Genomic DNA, 19,598 nt, shown 5'->3' on the forward strand with positions numbered 1-19,598 from the left:
TAGGGTTAGGGATGTCCTATCTTGCTGATTTTTTTAGGGGAGTTTTATCAACATCAGAGGAATATTCAACCCAAATATCAGCTTCATTCTTGGAGTATTTTTTTGAAAAATTCAGGTTTCATCAATCCAACTATCAACCTATACTTTTTTTATGGTTCCTATGTGGCTGGCTGCATCAATTCCTACTGGATCTGCTGAGTTATTGCCTTCTACTTGTTGGTTCTGTTGATTGTCTTCTATAAGCATGACTGGTTAACATGTTAATGCTGCCTTCATAAGGATTACTGCTGCCCTGTTCTTGAGATTATGTCTGCCTAATATTGGAGATCGAAATTCTCTCACCTTATTGAAGAATCAAATCTACTACCTTGGAGATCAGTTTCTATTTGGGATTACAACAGTTGTTCAATGGTTATTGGTTGCGACTACAAATCTATTCAGTTGTGTGAAGCTTTTCTACATGTTTATATTCAGTTTACTATGGGAGATTGCTCCAAGCATTATTGTTCTCTACTTCAGATTTGATCCAATTTTCTAGAAGCTTATTACATCAATTATGCCCAGATATCTTCATCAGTTCTATTCAGCATCTGGGAGTTTAGAGATTGGAGTTTTGCACACTGGTTCTTCCTTGTTTGAAGATTGATCAAGCGTTGAAGATTGGAGCATTTCCTTGCTTCAAATCAGATCTGTTTTCTTATTTACATCAGATCTGCAAATTGGAGTTTGGTGTTTCTCCCCTGCAAGAGTTTCCATCTAAGAAGTTTGTTTCATCGATTGAAGAAGATTGAAAATTGATACGGTGCGTTGTTTTTTTCCTCAAGACTCTTTATCCCACTGCTTCTTCAATTACCCATATCCCATACCATACCTTTGGCAATTACCCATAACCACTTTGGAAGTTTATGGTATACTCTAATTTGTCATTCCTCCTTTTTTCATTACCCATAGCACCTTTGGAAAATTCTGGAACATCATACTTTTGCCATTATCTCTTACATCATCTTCGTTATGTCCACGTGTACTACTACACGTGAGGGGGAGATTGTGTACAGTACACTTGCAGACATTGTAGAAAGCAGAACTTGCAGGAACATATGTGCAAAACACAGAAGATCAGTTTTTTCCACCTTTGCCATTGGGTATCCTTCGTTATTGGGTTGAGTTTGTCGTAAGGGGGAGATTGAAAGATTGAAGAGTATTGAAGATATTTGGTTGTTGCTTGCCTATTTAAGGACTTACAATTGGGTTGATTCAGTTTTTTCCGCTGCCTGATTCAGTTGTTTCCGTTGCTTACCTGCCCTAGTTGTTTATCTCCAAGTTTTTATGTCACTATGACAATCTGAGATAAATCACTGGATAACTATTGAAGATCGTTGAAAGCTGCCTTTTTTGGAAGAAATTCCAATCCCGATTTGCTGATCATGTCTGTCCAGGTTTTGAAGATCAATTATTTCAAGTTCTTGCAGGTTTATTTGGGAGCTTCATTCATTTGTCAAGCTGGATTCTATTGCAACTCTGTTTCTTCCCATTTTGTTCAAGCTGGAGCTTCTTTTAGTATATGTATAATCCAACTTGAGGGGGAGTGTTGGAAAATGTAATCCAGAATACCATGGGGGTATTCTAGTCCTTTTTGGGAGTGTTAGAATGTTGGAGTGTTAGCATTTTTTTCCTTATTAGTTCAAATTGGAGCGTCTTTTAGTATATGTATAATCCAGCTTGAGGAGGAGTGTTGGAATATGTAGTCCTTTTGGGGTAATTTAATTGTTATTCATGAGGTATAGACTGCTGCTCTTATAGAGTCAGCTAGTTAGGGGTATTTCTGCCCCCTTTGTAATTTTTCCTTCTATTATAAATAGAGGGCTTACCTATCAATGAAATTATTCTAGCCATTCTCTAATTCTCTCATTCACAGTTCTGCTAATAGGAGCCTACCAGTGCAGGCCAGGATTTGACACCCCTACAAGATACAATCATAGATCAAGGATAGGTCGGACTTGATCTTAGATTTGTAGTCACAGATCGTGGCAACATGGTCCTTGTTATGTTAGCACAAGACATTCAGTATCATTAAAATGCAGCAACAGAACAGTAGAACTCTTCTTCCAGCAAAAGAGCATATACCTCTTGCACAATACTCTTCAGCATGGAATTAGTTTCTGATAGAACCTCCTGCATAAAGAAGCTTTGAATCTTTTCCGCGAGACCAGTTATGTCCCCTATTAATGCATAAGCGTCCACTACCTGTCCAGCAATGTGATAATCTAACATATTAACCCCAAATTTGCAGAAAAGAAGTCATACATAAAACAAATAACTAAACATTTTTCACAAATGCAAGGACACAAAGAGAATTGCTAATATGATGGATGCAATGTATTAATTCAATCTAATAACAAGAGCCTGAAGCCTTCCCCACCCCCTCCCTCTCTTTCCCTCTCCCCCCCCCCCCCCCAGAGGGATGAAAAAAATAGCCACAAGAAACTTAGTGGTGATAATGAGTAATGACAACCACCATAAAGAGGCAGGACAGCTCTAATAGGCAAAGGCCAAAAAGGAAAATCATTGATAACTCATACGAGCAACATATCCTTTCCATAAACTTCATACCATCAAACAACAAATAAAACTTTTAAGGGGCGATGTTCTCTGCCTGGGAGCACCCCGGGGCGCAGGCGGCACCAGGGTGGGGCAGGGCGGCCATTTTGGTCATTCAGGGGCCGGTCATTTTGCCCATCCCCCATGTGTCTGGGCACATCCTGCGCCCCCAGTGCAGAGAACATTTTCCCAACTTTTAAATAGGAAAAGAAAACAAATATACATGCGGCATCCTCATTAAGATTGAACTAAACTCCACCATAGTTCGCCAGTGACAATTCCTTGAATGCCTTCAAATTCTTTATGATTCAAAGACTACCTGATGAGAAGCGTAGAATTGATGTGTGTATGTGTGTGTGTGTGTGTGTGTATAATATATATATATAGGGATACTTCTTGACTTCTCACTGAAGATTTCTCTGTTTCTTTCATTCCAAACTCTCTATGGGATTGCAAATGGTAGATGCCGCCATAGAACCTTTTCTTTTGCACCAACATTCAATTTGTGCTGTGAAGTAAACAGTGGAGATGATTCCATCCCATTTCGCATAAACCCAAAAATCCTGCCAACACTGCTGCAACCACCTCACATTCCCAGAATAAGTAATCAGTTGTCACCTCAGTCTCCTCATTATGACAGTAGAAACATCTATTTCTATGAAAACTCTGTTCACCAATCCACTTTCACCACTCTTTCATAACAAGAATCCTAGCAAATACTCTAGACATTCCCTCCCACAAAAATTTTTCCCATTCTATACATACCTCTAGCCCTTCAAATAGCAATTTTAATAGGATTTAACTTTAACTGTCCAGTGTCCATTAGCTTTGATGATGGCTATAAACACAACTTACAAATTGAAATATGAAACCATGATTCAGAAGGTTTCACGTACTTGCCATAGACCCAGACCATCTCCACTAGAATATCTTTTTTTGTGTTTTTTTTTTTTAAGGCAAAGGATAATGTTTTTTTTTTTTGGGTGAATAAAAAATTCATTACCAAAGAGAAAGAGGAATGTTATTTCAGGAGATTGTGGAAAAGTAGACACAAAAAGATTTATAACCCAAAGATATGTGGGTGGAAGAACAGAAGTCTTTATTTGGTCATACAAAACAAGAATTAAACTTATACAGAAAATTTTTAAAAAAAATGGTTCACATAAAACAACTCTCCCTGTGTCTTGAAACACTAAAAACTTGCAATCAATCAGAATAGGAGCCAATATTAGTGGACAGGTTTTGAATATTTCTACACTTGTTTCAAAAACGCATCCATTTTCATATCTTGCCCAAATGATCACACACCACCAAGACCAAGAGAAAATTCTCTCTCCAAACTAAACCCTGAAGGATCCGGCTCCTCTCCAGCGCATATCATGCGACTGGGGAGCCCTGATCCTCAGGCCAGCAAACATCCCGACACGCTGGCGTGTGGATCGGGGATTCCCCAGCTGCACGATGTGCGCTGCACACCGTACCACACGGGAGAGGAGCCCAATCCAACCCCAAAAGCTATTTAGCAAGGAGACTCTGTGATGCAGATCCTAGATACTCCCTCGAGTACCAGAGTAGAAGGAAGAAACAGGCTTATTCTTAGCCTGTGGTTCTTGATTAAACTAGTTTTGGAGGAAGAAACAGGCTTATACAGGTGGGAAACTCTAGTAAAAATTCCACCCCTTTTAAAATTATGTTTTGAAGAGTTTAGTCTAGAATGACTCTTTCCTATCTTACGGTATGAGTTCTTTTCTGTTTTGAATTCTTCTTAATTATAAATGTAAGCACTCACCAAGACGTACAGATTAGAGTTGGTTAGAATGAAGTTATTTTAAATTACTAATGTTGCTGCGAGTAGCAATTGCATGATTGGTTCCTGCTTCCCTCTCTCTCTCTCTCTCTCTCTCTCCCCCCCGAATCGGCCCGTCCTATCAGCTATGATTTCCTGGTTCTATCCCTCTGTTACTCTTCTCCTTCTTCCATTACTGTTCTCCTTCTTACACTCCTCTTTTCTTCCATTATTTTCTAATTTATTTCTCTTTCCCTGCTATGGTCGCCCATACCAAATTGTGAAGGAATTCATCGAACTCTCTAGTGATCAATCCATTTGGCCTGAGATTTTGGTTAAACGCAGCCCCCTCATAGGTGACCCTAACCCCAGGGTTTCATCCCCCAAATCACCTCCTGTTGTGTGAAATGGAGCTGCAACCAGATTGGAACCTGTTCTTACCGCCAGGACGAGTTTCAGGATTATTTTTTATTACCAGATTGATCAATCGGATGATTGATTGTAGGGTTCCATAAGGCTGAGGTTAGCAACCTAGTCCTAAAGTTTAAGTTCGACTAGTGTTCTTTTGAGAGAGTTCCCTTCATTAAACTCAAACCGGGTTACTGTGCTGCCAGAGAAATCATGAGGTTGAAGTTAATCAACTGTTGGAATTTACAAAAAGGACAGATTTGTACGTAAAAATCCTTTATTCCCTAAGTTTTGTTCATTTATTTCCATACCATTTTGAAAATCATATTGGTTCTTCTTCTTTAAATTTATTTACCATTCCATCCTAAATTCTGTTTCCTTGCCAAAGGGGTCCTAAACTGTTATAAGAATTTACATAATTATCATTGCTCTTTTGGAATTTATTCAGTTTGGTGGGCACAAAGTGACCTACATCAGGGTTTTGGAACCCCAGGTTGCATTACTTTGTACTTCCCCCCGTAGTCCGTAGATGTAACTGATGTAGCAACTTCAGACTGGCTGGATAAACAAGTACAGGTATGGAAACCCAGGCCCAACTGGCTCAGCCAAAGATCCAGTCCAACTAACAAAGATTTGGGTTCAATCTTAGGCCCATAAAGGGTTGTCATGGGTATATTAGTAGGCTTTTATTAATTTAAGTTTTGGGGGTAATTATGTAATTTGCTCTTTTTGTCCATTTTTCAAATTATTAGCTATTAACTAAGTGTAGGAGGTTCTTGTAGGACATAGCTATTGTGGGTTAAATTTCTACTGTTAGAAGTCTCTAAAGTCAGATTTAATGTGGTGGATTTCTACTGTTAGAAGTCTCTAGGTGGGCTGCAGTCTGCCTTCCAAAAGATGAAGGTGGTCTTGGCTTGCAAAGAATCAAAGAAGCGAAATTCAACTGGCATCCTCAAGCTGATCTAGAAGATTGTAGCCAAGAAGAAAAGCATTTGGGTAGAGCGGGTCTATTCGGGTCTCCTCCGAAATGATTCTGTTTGGACAGCTCCCTCCAGTTCAGATGCATCATGGGTCTGGCACAAAATCCTCAAGTTTCGGACTCTTGTTCTTGGGGCCATCTCTAGTCAGATTGATGATGGCTACTCTACCTCCTTTTGGCTGGACCAGTGGTATCCTTTAGGAGTTCTCCTCCACTTGTTTAGTGCCAGAGTCATCTACAGTACAAGCCTCAGTAAAAATCTCTGGTAGCAAATATCATTAGCCATGGCTCATGGGGCCCCCTGCCATCTTCCTCTTTGTTGCTTCCAGATATCGGGAATGCTTTGCCTTCCTCAAGTAGTAGGCCCCACGGTAGAGGTGACAATGTGGTTTGGGCTGCATCTCCGTTTGGCATCTTCAGTTCTAAAGTGGTGTGGGAGTTCATAAGATCTCGCGGCCCCCCTTAGCCCCTTGGCGCAACATGGTTTGGTATCCAAGCCGTCATAGCTTTACTGTTTGGAGGGCTCACTCCAACTGCCTTCATACCCAGGCTTTCTTCATTCATCGCCAGATTGCCTTTCCCCCCCTCCTGCTGCCTTTGTTGGAATGCTGCGGAAGAGTGGATCATCTCTTCTTTACCTGCCCCCTTTCCTCCTCTCTATGGAAAGGGCTTCTTGCAAAATGTTGGCCTCGTCCTGGTAGGATTCTTCTTTTTCAAAGAGAATGGCTATGGGTTGCCATGACCTTTGCAGAGAAATCTATCTGTGATCAAGTGGGTAGACTAAACTTTGCCGCTGCCATTAACCATATTTGGATGCAGCACAACATTAGAAGATGGTCTTTGGGCTTTAGAACTCTACAGCAGATCTCAGACTCCATCACCTTTGACATCAAAAGCAAGCTATCCTCTTTGGTCATCATTATAGGGATTCCCCTCGAAATAGGCACATTATTGTGTCCTGGAGGCTCACCTAGATTATCTTGCAGCTCCCCTCTTCTTCAATATAGCTCCATTTGTATTTTTCTGTTTTGATTCTTTCTCCTTTCTCTTTGGTTATGAATTATATTATGGGAAATTTACACGTACCTCCCCTGAGGTAAGGCCTAATTACAGATCCACCCGTGAGTTTTGGATATTTACACATACCTCCCTGCTTTCCAAAATAATTGACAAATACACCCACTCCGTTGGTGGTTTCCGTTAGTTGCGAACGGTAGGAGTTTTTTGGACATTTTATGACCAATACACCCTTGTCCTCATACTTACCTCTAAAACACAATTGACCTAATCGAAAAAATCCACTGGAGTTGCAACGGCACTGGCGGGATGAACCAGAATAGCTGTGAGTCTTCTTCTTCTTCTAACCTTTTCTCCTTCATTTCTTCTTTTAATTTCTTTAAAAAAAAAACTCATCGCATGCTTCTTCTTCTTCTTCCCCCCCCCCTCCTCTGATTTTTTCTTCTTTATTTTCTTTTCTATCTGAAATCACCTACTGAATCCGTTTTCTCCTTTTGATTATTTTCTTCCAAAACCCCAAACAAAAACCCACTTCTACATTCATCTCTCCTACTTTCCCATTTACCCTAATTGAATCTACGCAACCTTGAAATGCACCATCCATCCTCCCCTTCTCATCTCTTCACTTTTGAAACCCATCTACAATCCCACTATCATCAGTCTCAAAACCTCTTTTGCTCTCCATCGGTCTCCAAAATTTCCTCCGATAAGCCAATTCAGCTCTCATTTTAACAATTGTCTACTATTCAACAGGAACACTATAAGTGCAATCATTGCCAATATCCCCTGTGGATTTTGGGGATGAAACCAGGAGATCACCGGCATCACAAAGTCCCTCAATCGACAGACAAGATTCAATAAAACATGGAAAATTCGTTCCCTTAGATTTGACATGGATTTGCAAAACAAGATTCTAAAGGAAATTGTCCTATCAATGATTGTAGAAGGACCAATTGAGAATCGATCAAGTTTTGCTTCATTACTGATGTCCATTATTCAGGAAAAAGAATACATATGGCCAACGCAACAGAGGATTCAGCTCAGAACGGAATTGTCACAGCCCTATAAAGACATCTGGAGAGGAGACTAACCAAAAGGGTTTCTTCCTGAGTACTTGATTTGATGGTTAGGCCAATTGGAGAGGAGACTAACCAAAAGGGTTTCCTCCGACAGAACCTGAAGCTTGCTCTGTTCAATGTCTCTTACAATCGGCTATCCGGTAGGGTTCCGTCCTCTCTAATCTCAAGATTTCCAGCTTCATTCTTGCAAGGAAATCCAGACCTCTGCGGACTAGGATTACCCAACTCTTGCTTGGAAGAAAGACCAAAGTCCATTGGCCAACCAAACTGACCTGTGTACTGATATCGATTGGTTTTGCTTCTGGATTTTTTGTGATGTACCGATCCTGCACGATGAAAACTCACCGTGCAACTTGGTGCTCAGTGTTCTACTATCCTCTAAGAGTCACTGAACAGGATTTGATTATGGGAATGGATAAGCAAAGTGCCATAGGTAGTGAGGAGCTTCTTCTCGGTTTGTTCTTGCTCCACGGACCAAGTAATGGGAGAAAGAGGTTTAGTTTAGCAGGAAGGGCAATTTGGTCAACATTTAGTTTATTCTAACGGTTAAGTCCCAGGTTAACAGCATGGTGTATTTGTCAATTATTTTGGAAAGCAGGGGTGGTATGCGTAAATATTCAAAACTCACGGGTGGATCAGTTATTAGGCCTTACATCAGGCGAGGTACATGTGAATTTCCCTTATATTATTCACCCAAAAAAAAAGTCAGATTTAATTTAGTACTAGAATATATTATTTTACATCAAAAAAAAAATTAGTACTAGAAATCTAGAGACCTAAGTTGAGTCAACTTTATATATGTCACGAAATTTCCTATATTGCTGAGTTTTGAAATAAATATTTTTAATTCAGAACTCTATTATCAAGTGAAAATTGAAATCAAAACAAAAGGTCATTAATCTAAGATGAGGGAAAAAACAAAAAAAACCAACAGTACAGATCAATACGTATAACATAACAACTTCAGACTGTGTACCCATCAAAAGAAAACAATGATCCATTTCACTGCTAGAGATGGATATACTGACAGTTATGTAGCTCTCCTCTTTGAATTCTTGGCAGACTCCTAATAGGAGAGAATCTAGCTTTTGAAGTGTCTTTGCTAGCCAAGCCTGCAGACATTAAGAACAGTAATGAACTAATATGCGAACAATTAATAGTTGTTATCAACATGGACAAGAAAGAGAAAGAAAGCAAGAGCTAACAAAGGAAAAACTATCCAAATGAACCACTGAACCAGTCCACAGTGGTGAGCAAATGAAACAGCTTTCTAAATGTTCTTTTATATGAGTGAATCAACTAATAGTTTCAAAATTTGTGAAAAGTTCACCTCTACACCGCGGCTCATCTCTTGTATGGCTGAAAGCTCTGAAAAACTCTCCAAAATCTGCAAATACTCTGAGAGGACTTGAAATGCCTGCACAAAATATTGAGAGATGAAAACTCACCTCATATTATTTCAGGAAATATACATAAAAATATAGATTCTATCTGTGAAATGAAAAAAGGACGTTGATGATATATAAGACATTTTTCACAATTGTGTCTGAATTTTTATTTTTTTTTTTTTTGAGTGAATGGATATATATTCAACAAAGCGCAATATTTTTCACAATTGTGTCTGAAATATTTAATGAGCTAGTAGGCTAGTTATCTATTGATGGTGTACATAGACAGTTTCTAATCTATAAAGGATCTAGTCATTCAAATTCTATATAATAAAGCTTTCAATATGTGAGTAAAAAATTACAAACCCACCTTGAAGAAATTTCCTTCCTCAACATGAACTTCAAGTGCCACTTGCATGTCAATTGCATGACGAAGTTCGGTTAGAATTGGAAGCATGTCCTACAAGTACCAATATTCTTGTCAGTCCACGACTCTCATGACTCAATCAGATCATCTTTATGACCACATATGAATAGAGCTCATGATCTATTCAACACAGGTGACCACAACAATCAACACAATCAGACACAAGTAGATGAATGTTAATAGATCATTTTGTTCAAGGACAGAGAGCTCAATATCGAGGATAAAGGAAAGTAACAAAGCCCTTCCAGCAAAATGGTTATGGAAGGCTTCAACAAAATAGAGTGATGGGTTCTAACTACTAACCCATTAAAACCAGGTGTTGAAAGACTAGGATTGAATGCTATACAAAGGATTAACTCCTTATTCCATCCATTATGACATAAGAAATTGTATACAATGAGATTCTAAAACAACCTTTAGTAGAACAGATTCTCAGATAAGGATGTGTTCCGTGTTCCCTTAGCTATTCAACCCAACTCTTTAAAATTCCTTTGATTCCAAAATTGTAATCAATTATCTTCCGACCACTATTTGCAAATTCAAAAAAAGGGTCTTTTGCAATATTTTTCTTTTTTTTAAGAGAATGTAAGATTCATTTCAAGCATCCCCAATGAATTTGTAGGATATGGGATAATTGATGACGCATTACCTTCCAAAGTCATGCAGCACATATGAAATACTTTAGTACATGGAAGTAATCTTTAATGAAGTAGGTCCAATGTGAATGCATATTTATCATAAAACATAATTACACAATTAATGTGTTGGTAATAATTAGCCCCATCAATGATTAAATAAATAAACCGTATATCAGAAAATGATTAAAAGAATACACCTTAGGCGGTGGCTGATTGTCATGAGAACATGAAAAAGTGCAAGAGTGGGGGGATTAATAAATATTTTGGCTTATTAGAAAGAAAAAAGTCAGTACAACTCAAATAACACACTACTATGGTGTAATGACTAATGATTAAAGCACTTTTCCAGCAAAAGAGCAGAATGAATTTATTAAAAGTAATGAGAATTTGAGATTCTTATCCTTTGGACAAACACACAATTTTGAGTCACCAAGGAGGTACTATATCAAACACAATTAAGTCGTTTGTCATAAGCTAAACAGTGTGAAATAACCTAGAGGGGGTGAATAGGTTATTACTAGTGGGTTTTGCCTCTTTTTCGATTACTTGTGAATTACAATGAATGATGTGAAATTATGTTAGAGTGATTCACAAATAAGAATAAGTAATTGCCCATATAGAGGAGACAAAAAGATTTATAGTGGTTCGACTTTACAAGTCTACATCCACTCCTCTCAACACTTTGAGACAATTCCACTAGTATTTCTCTTTCAATACAATAGATGGAGAAATATCATCTTTACAAATTTTTTTCAAGGATAAGAGGATCATTTACAATCTTTTAAGGATAAGAGAATCCAATCTTTTAAGGATAAGAGGATCCTTGCACAAGTCTAAGTGCAATCTAGACTAATGCAATACAACAATACTCAATCTAGAGTTAACCCAACTCAAGAGCAAAAACAATTTCAATGGAAGAATTGAATTGTTACCTAACAAGGAGTGTGACCCTACTCCTTGTAGTGAGTGCAAATGATGATATGATGATGAATGCACTTTTAGCTCTTTGGCATACTCATCTTGATGTAGTAGATTGGAGAAAGTGTAGAGACTTGAAAGCTTGAGTTCTTGTTGATGTGAACTTGAAGAATATTCTTGAACTCAAACACAAACTGTAATCTGGAATTGATTTGATCTCTCAACAATAAAGCTCTAAATTGGATGGTAGTTCATTGGTCATAATGGTGTGCAAAGATAGCCTTTATAATCGCACTTTGATGCTCAAAAAGTTAGTGGAGAAAAAGGTCTAACGGCTATATTTTTGCCTCTGACGGTCAACCATTAGGATATGATTGTTGAGGCATTAAAGAGTCGTTGGGGTCTGTCAGTCGATGTCTGGTCGACCATCAGGCAACTGTCATGATCCGGTCGACCGTCAGCTTTGACGGTATCAACCATCAAAAATTCTGTTTCTCTAACAGTTGCATGTCTATTTTATCGGTTGACCATTAGGACCGATCGTCAGACAACTTGGCCTGATTTCAATCATCTGACTTTGGGTACTTTTACAGCAGCCTACATCCAATAAGTTTGGGTCATTTTAGTGGGTCATTGGACATCACCTAAGGTCTATCTAGATTCTAAACTATGAGATGCATGTGAATGATATGCAAATTACAACATGCAAAGGTGATCTATTCTAAGCTAAGTATTCTTCTTCCATTTGTTGATGGAGCTTGATCCTAGATTTCCTCAATCTTCAATATTCATAACTCCTTGATCTTCATGTATGATGTCCCTTAGCCTTCAAGTGATGTTTTTCATCATTTTATTTTTCATCCTTCACTTGATTTTTGCCACTTGACTTGAGGCTACAATACATGATCTAAGAGGAAATGTTAAATACTTTCATGTGTTTGTTATCATCAAAACCAACTTAAGATTTGCTTAGGAGAGTGGGATTCCAATTTCCCAACAAACAGATCTTGTACCACCAGTACAGGAATGTTGCACTGTAGATTCTCACTAGGACCATATCCTCCTGATACAGCAAAACCTAGTCCACGTCACCATTATCACAGAAACATTTGTTTGCCTTCATTGCACACTACCTACCTCAACCAACTTTTCCTCATCCTAGGAAGTAGGACCTACCACCTACTGGCGCCATTACTTCCACGTAGATACCATAACTTGTGCTCCACATATTTTAGTATTCTCCCATTTTTTACCCTCCCAATTTATTAAAGGACAAATAATGCATTTAAGGGAAGAACTTGTAAAAGAGCAATGTTACTAGACAAGCCATGCCCCCCCCCCCCAATTCAAAATCAAGAAACCCTAAAAACATCTCCGAGTTGCCCTGATTTTGATGAATGGAGAGAAGGACTAGTGAGGAATGTGGGAAGGGGCTTTCTCCAGAGAATTGCTCACTGTAACATGCAAATAATTTCTCTGCTACAAAATAACAGCATGGCAATGGTTAACTAATTCAGTCCTCATGCTGGAATGAAAATGATACAGTGAACAGATACAACTTAAGAGGATTTCTAATCATAGGGGGAAGCAAAATAGAGCAAATCTTGAAATCCTTTAGAAGATGGTTCATGACCAAATTGGAAATTAGAGCATATACATTAATGTTCTACTGACCACTAACTATTCATTGGCCAAAATAATACAAAGCCAGATGCATCCACTTTCCTTGAATCAAGTCTAGGCAGATGATGAACGGTGGAGTAAAAGAACAAAGTACTCTATTGTACTAACCATCATCATATGCAATATAAGTTCTGCTAATTGCTAGGATTTCAAGAGAAGTACCAGAAGAGCTTGTTTCTTTCTGGCAAATGAAGTGACAACAAGATCTCTTGATACTTCTTGCATTGAAGATGTTAGATGCCTTCTCCCATTCTGCAAAATAGCACATGAATGGCAACAATATAACTAATAACTCTAGGGATGTATCCAACAAGGAGAATAAACCAGCACCTGATAAATATATAAAACAATTGTTCCAAGCCATCTTTACTTCAAAAGATTATTACATAATTTAGATGCAAACCCATTCTTTGCTTACCATGCAAATGACATTCGCAACCTTCAAATCTTGCTCCAGTTCCCTCACCAGATGCATCCCCTTCACTGGCCAAAAATAAGTATCAAACATCTCATTTACAATTGAAACCCATTTAAATCCAAGTTCCGCATTTTGAAATACATAATGAAACTAAGAACTCACAACCAGAAAGTCAAGGAACTGCCACAAAATCAAAAACTATGGAGAAAGAATACCAGATTATTGAAACAAAAAATAAATGGACACTTTGTTAGAAACTGAAAGGGGAGAGTTTTCATACACGGCTGTGCATGTGCACGGTTGTACTTTCAACCATTGGATCAACATGATCGTGTACAGTACAAGGTTCCTCATCCCCATCCAACGGTTGCAGGCACAGTCGTGCACAAAACCTTTTGCCAAACTAAAATATAAAATTGACAATCCATGTAAAGTATGTCCTTTTTAACAATTGGTGTAAAGATTGTATTACAATAAATGGAGGAAAAAAGCAAAGAAAACGAAATACAGCAGAAAACCACTCTCTCCCACCCCCAGGAAAAAAATATATATTCTATATTTCCTTAGCATCTTTGACTAGATACAACAGAGAACTTCAGCAATACGCATGCCCAGACAAAAAGAACCAGTCCCATTTTCCTACAATAGCCTGAAGGTCTAGCACTATTAGAAGTCCTGTTTCTTTCCTCCAAATGCACGGTTACATGCACAGAGGAGAAAAGCCCACAAATACAAAACCTCAATCCAGAAAGGACCCTAATGCAATCTTGGGGTTCAAAACCCCGAAATTGGATCGCTATGGGCCCACCCAAACATTAAATAACTCAAATCAAGAATTGAGTGGCAGAACTACAAATATAATGAACAGTGTAGGGTTCCTTTTGGTATAAAACAGAACTAGGACTTAAAAGGAGACACTTGTTCTAGTTGGGGGCAATTCTGGAATTAAAAGAAGAATAAGAAAAGAATAATAAGGGAGAAGGAGTAAATTAACACAAGGGGAGGAAGAAGAAGAAGTAGAAGGCGGAAGAGAGATCGCACTCGACCAACCTGGTTGCACACAACTCCAAAACCAGTAGTTAAACCCAACTCAAACTTTCTTTCCATACTCAATTCTCAATCGTTGAAATTACAAGCATATTTAATAAAATAAAATAAACAGAAATTGAAAGTTTCCTAATTGTAGTCTAAAACTGAAATAGAAGTAAAATCTTAACTCTATCTCCTAATTATCTAACCCAATCTAAAAATTCAAATATAAAATTAAAGAGCAAATTACAATAATAACCCAAGTAAATAGATAAATCCCAACATATACTACTGGACCAAAACTAAATTTGTACTGGTTCATCTCCATATGGGCTCCCCAATGCATTTGTGCCGGTCCAAGGAAGTGCTCCTGCATCAATTCCCCTGGTGTTGAGAAAAACTCACCCTCGAGTTTTGTAAAATGAGAGAATCAGCATCACCCCATTGCCATCCACAATGGCACAATCATCAGCTTTGATGGGGCGATGATACAACGCATCTCACGATCAACCGTCACGATCTCCAGACAATTATTAGCAAACAATATCTCTCCGATTAGAATCTGGTCGTGGGGTCTCACATCTGCAATCGGACTGTCGATCAATTCCTCAGCCTCAATCTTGATCGGACCGTTTACTTCAGCTCATAGTTGTCATGGCGATGCCATGGCGTCCTGGCGCTGGAGAGGGTTGCATGGCAACCTACACCATGGTGTCCCTCTTTGATTTCTTCTTCCTGTCTCTCTTTCCCTCTTCGATTTCTTCTTCCTGTCTTCGATTTCTTCTTCCCTCTTCGATTTCTTCTTTCCCTCTTCAATTTCTTTCGATTTCTTCTTTCCCTCTTCGATTTCTTCGATTTCTTCTTCGATTTCTGAATTTTCTTCTTAAAATTTGAGAAACAATAGAGAAAAAATAAAACATGGCTTGAGTATACATCTATTAACACATTAAAAATAGAGAAAATAAAAAATAAAACATGGTCGACATGCTCGGGCGACATGTCGATATATCGACGTGACACCCCTCCACCGACTTAGATCGCCGTGACAACTATGCTTCAGCTTGATTGTCACTTTCGTTGTTCACCTTTTCTGCCACCTCTAATCAGTCCTCTGAAGCTTCTATCATGTTAGACATCAAATCACAAAAAGGGTCAGGATTATCAACAATCTTTCAACAACCTGTTTGGAGATCACCAAGCCTTGTTTGGAGATCACGAAGTCTCATTCGCGGACTTTCTTGGAGTGTATGGATTTCATCAATAATCGAATGGCATAAATCGTATGAATCAATCTCCACGATGTAGCCTCAGGTTTGGCTTTGATATCAAATTAATGTGACCAACGGCTCAACAATTCTATTTGGGTTTGCTATGGGCCCACCCAAATGCACAATAGCCAATAGTAGGAAGATAATGGCAAACCCATAAATATATCAAAGGTAGCAAATGGGCTGGTGGCAGAATTGTAATGAATTAGGATGTTGGAGAGGTACTTGGCATGTAAAGGAAGAGGGGACACAACGGAAATTACTATTTATTGAGTAGGGACAGACTTGGAATGAAAGTTAAAATAAGGACAAAGGGGAATAAAGAAAGGGAGGGGTAAATCGGTCATTTAGGAACTAGGGCTCTTATATCGTGGGGGTTGGATCATCTTCAACCTCTAGCCGAAACAGGAGGCGGAAGAAACCAGCACGCATCAAAGGAGAGAACTCCTTCTTTGAATCTCTATTGGCTCTAGGACTTTGGGAATATGTTACCGCGTCAAAAACCTGTTAAATCCAGTAACCAATCAACGGATTCAGTCACCTATACTCAAGAGAACCTGCTGGAACAATACTTGGCTTATAGAAGGAAGTTGCAGGTCACGACTGGTTTTCGGTAGCCTTAGAGGTATACAAGGCTCTAAGGCTACAGTCGCATTAGGTAGAGGAACTCTCACACAAGCCACAAAGCTAGATAGGTAAAAGGGTAAGAAATGGGAAGATCCAACCATAATCGTGAAGGACTTAGGGTACATTGTGAAAAGACCTAATTACTGGATAATTCATGGATAGAGCCAAAGGGTGTGAACTGCACAAGTTACCAATAAACAGGGAGGAAAAGGGAGAGAAACAAGAGAAGAAGAAGAAAATACACAAGAAAAGAAGAGTTACCAGATTGCAGGGAAGAGGGAGAGCACGCAGGCACACTCAAATCAATTTTCTATTCCATATTCAACTACTCCATCGCTGGAATTACAATCATATTTATAAATATAAAAAATTTGAAAGTATCATAATTGTAGTCTAAAACTGAAATAGAAGTAAAATCTAACTCTTATCTCCTAATTATCTAACCCGATCCAAAAATTCACATATAAAATTAAGTGCAAATTATAATAATAACCCAAGTAAATAGATAAATCCCTACATATCCTACTGGACCAAAACTAAATTTGGACCCGATTCTTCTGCATCTGGCTCCCCAATGAATTTGCACAGGCCCAAAGAAGTGCTCCTGCATCAGACCCTGCTTCTATTTTTTTTTTTAAAAAAGAACCTCACACAGAAAGGTCAACTATAGGGACCAAAGCAGATCGATAGAGAATCACAACGAGGCTTATCAAACAGACTGAGGGATCTATCAAGGTTAGAAATGATAATAGATGTAATAACGAAGTATACAACCAAACATCACCAAAAAAATGTACCCATAACAACAACAATAATAGGGCTATTGTTTCCTTTATGGACTGTCAAGAAAGTTCTTGCGTATGTATTTCTGTACTTTTTTTAAGCTTATTCCATTTAAACTTTTTGCTTACGCTTGTACTCTGCATTGGCATCCATTCTTTGGATGAATACATAATTATTCATCAAAAAAATTGAGATTTTGTTATTTGTATCAATTTGAAGCTAAAATGAACATTATAATGAAACAAATTAACCAATACTAGATGGAACCTTCATTTCCTTCAATTGAAATATATCAAAGAATACCAATGAACCACAAAGATACAATCGTGCTTAGACAGACATCCACAAGACCACTTACAATGCCGGAACCCTGGTAGCCAAAAGAAAATCCAGAGTGCATCTCTACACCATGTGCCAGCCTCTTTCAAGAATTATAAAGATATATGCAAAGCACAAACACATAAAATAATTGAGCTATGGCCTATGCACACCCTCACAAGAAACTTACCCATCTCTTCATGGTGCTCCATAACATGACGAGAAAGTCGTTCTGCTATCCTATCTAGCTGTGCTAACCTGAGAGTGGCCTGTTAAGAGAAACACAAATTTATGTTGGAATATGAATCAAATACAGCTTTCTAGAAAGTGTTGAGTGAGCCATCATGAGAAAAACACAAGCACCTATTATACAGTAAGGTTGATTTGACACTTAAAAAGACGTACGTCCAAGTTCACACTCAAATGTCTGTCTGAGGAGAAACCTTTAGTAAATCATATAATTAGATGTTCAAAATGAAATTACCTACTCTGCACATTATTTATCATATGGAATTCCCCAGAAACTACTGATCCCAAACATATCAAAAACAAAGTTACTGCAAGTATGTGATAGGTTCAGAAAGCCTCAACCTAAAGATAAGCAGAACATCATTTTTTCCCCCAGCTAAGCCAAATGTTTAATAGATTAAAAGACCTGTTATACCATACAAACCCCAAAACCTGAGCTATATACCTACAGAAATATTTTCAGCCTCATCTAATAATAGAAGCAGGAAGACCAGCAAACACCTCATAAAGGAAAACCCAAAAAAACATTTTTCTTTGGTTCTAAAGGTCACCAATGAGAAAGGTTCTAAATTCCGGTTTTGACCAGGATTTCAACCCTGAGCAAAACCGAAATATACAATCGAAATCTGAAAAATAGCTCAAGATTGATCCATTTCGCAGGTCAATTCAAAATGGCCATTTCGGTTGCCAAATGATAGAAGTTTGCCCTGAAACTTCTTGTAGTGCCTATGTAAGCATGTTTACACATGTTTAAATCATTAGATTGGAGGGGGGAGGGAAAAGCCAAGAGGTAGTTTGGCTTCAAACCTTATGTCACTAGTGTACACCGTTGCCTACTGTATCTTTTCCCTTATATAACCTATTCTACACATAATTTCATCCTATAACATATAACGTTCAATAAATAACTGAATTATGCAATAGGTACATAGTTGCCACGGCGTCAAGGAAACCCAAGGCATTGGAGGGGGCCTAGATGCAAGGCGTCCAAGACACCCGCCTAGGCAGCCAAGGTGCCTGGAAGCCTAGGCCATAGTTGTCAAGGCATCGCCTAGGCGTCCAGGCGGATCTTTTAAGGTCTAGGCGACTGTCGCCTTAGTGGTATCAAACGCCTCAATGGTATCGAACTAGGTTTGGCCCTTATTAAAGTCAAATATCATTTATGTAAATGTTTCTCATTTACTTAAAATATTATTCATAAATAAGCAAATAAACCCCCCCCCCCATAAAAATAGTTAAAAAATCAAATTCCAAAATACTAAAAAGTCAACCCCCCCCCCCCCAATTCAAGAACAAAAATTGGATTTTCAGCGGTAAGTGAAATTTTCAACTTTCTAATGCTGAGGTTTTTCTCAAATCTAAAAATTTCATAGATCTTAATATGGTAAAACATTACTAAAAACCAAAAGAGTGGTAAGATATTCATTTGTTTTTTATAGATACAAAAATAATTTCATTCAAAGCGATTTTGATAGCATTCATGCACACCAAATAAGGTTTGACCGGAACATAACTCCTTCAATATAAATCAGATTCAAGCAATCTTGGATTTGTTGTAAAGCTGGTTTTGTGCTCTACCTAATACAAAAAGTCTCATGTAAAAATAAAATCATTTGAACAGTCAAACTTCTTAGAGAACACGAACATTTTTCTAAATCGAGAGCAATTTAATTACTTGTAGATAAGATCATATTTTCTGAGAACCGTATAAACCAAATGTGAGACTAGGTATACCAAGACAATGATCAATTCCAAGAACAGTATAAACCAAATGTATGTTTTGATTGTTTCAAACTTCCAATAGCTTGCTTCTTCCGTTCTGCTATCTTCTAGTTCTATCACTTCTATGTTGATTTTTTATGACTTGATGTGTCTTAATGTTGATTTTTTATGATATAAGGTATATATTGTAGCATACTAAATAATGTTAGAAAAGAGGGGAAATGAAAAATAACACTTGGGCGCCTTGGTCGCCTAGGCAGGGC

General features: G+C 38.2%; 1 protein-coding gene across 1 annotated transcript in view; it reads right to left on the reverse strand.

The window, feature by feature from the left end:
• The window catches only part of LOC122653907 (syndetin), a 104,629-nt gene that overhangs the window by 76,652 nt on the left and 8,379 nt on the right, over window positions 1-19,598 (reverse strand). Inside the window, exons 4-10 of the mRNA XM_043847866.1 lie at window positions 17,555-17,633; window positions 13,340-13,404; window positions 13,084-13,173; window positions 9,626-9,715; window positions 9,198-9,284; window positions 8,896-8,979; window positions 2,125-2,244 (exon numbers count right to left, since the gene is read on the reverse strand). Coding sequence (XP_043703801.1) covers window positions 2,125-2,244; window positions 8,896-8,979; window positions 9,198-9,284; window positions 9,626-9,715; window positions 13,084-13,173; window positions 13,340-13,404; window positions 17,555-17,633 — 615 coding nt within the window. The remainder of the gene's footprint in view (window positions 1-2,124; window positions 2,245-8,895; window positions 8,980-9,197; window positions 9,285-9,625; window positions 9,716-13,083; window positions 13,174-13,339; window positions 13,405-17,554; window positions 17,634-19,598) is intronic.

Source organism: Telopea speciosissima, chromosome 3, assembly GCF_018873765.1.
Source record: "Telopea speciosissima isolate NSW1024214 ecotype Mountain lineage chromosome 3, Tspe_v1, whole genome shotgun sequence".
Lineage (NCBI taxonomy): Eukaryota > Viridiplantae > Streptophyta > Magnoliopsida > Proteales > Proteaceae > Telopea > Telopea speciosissima.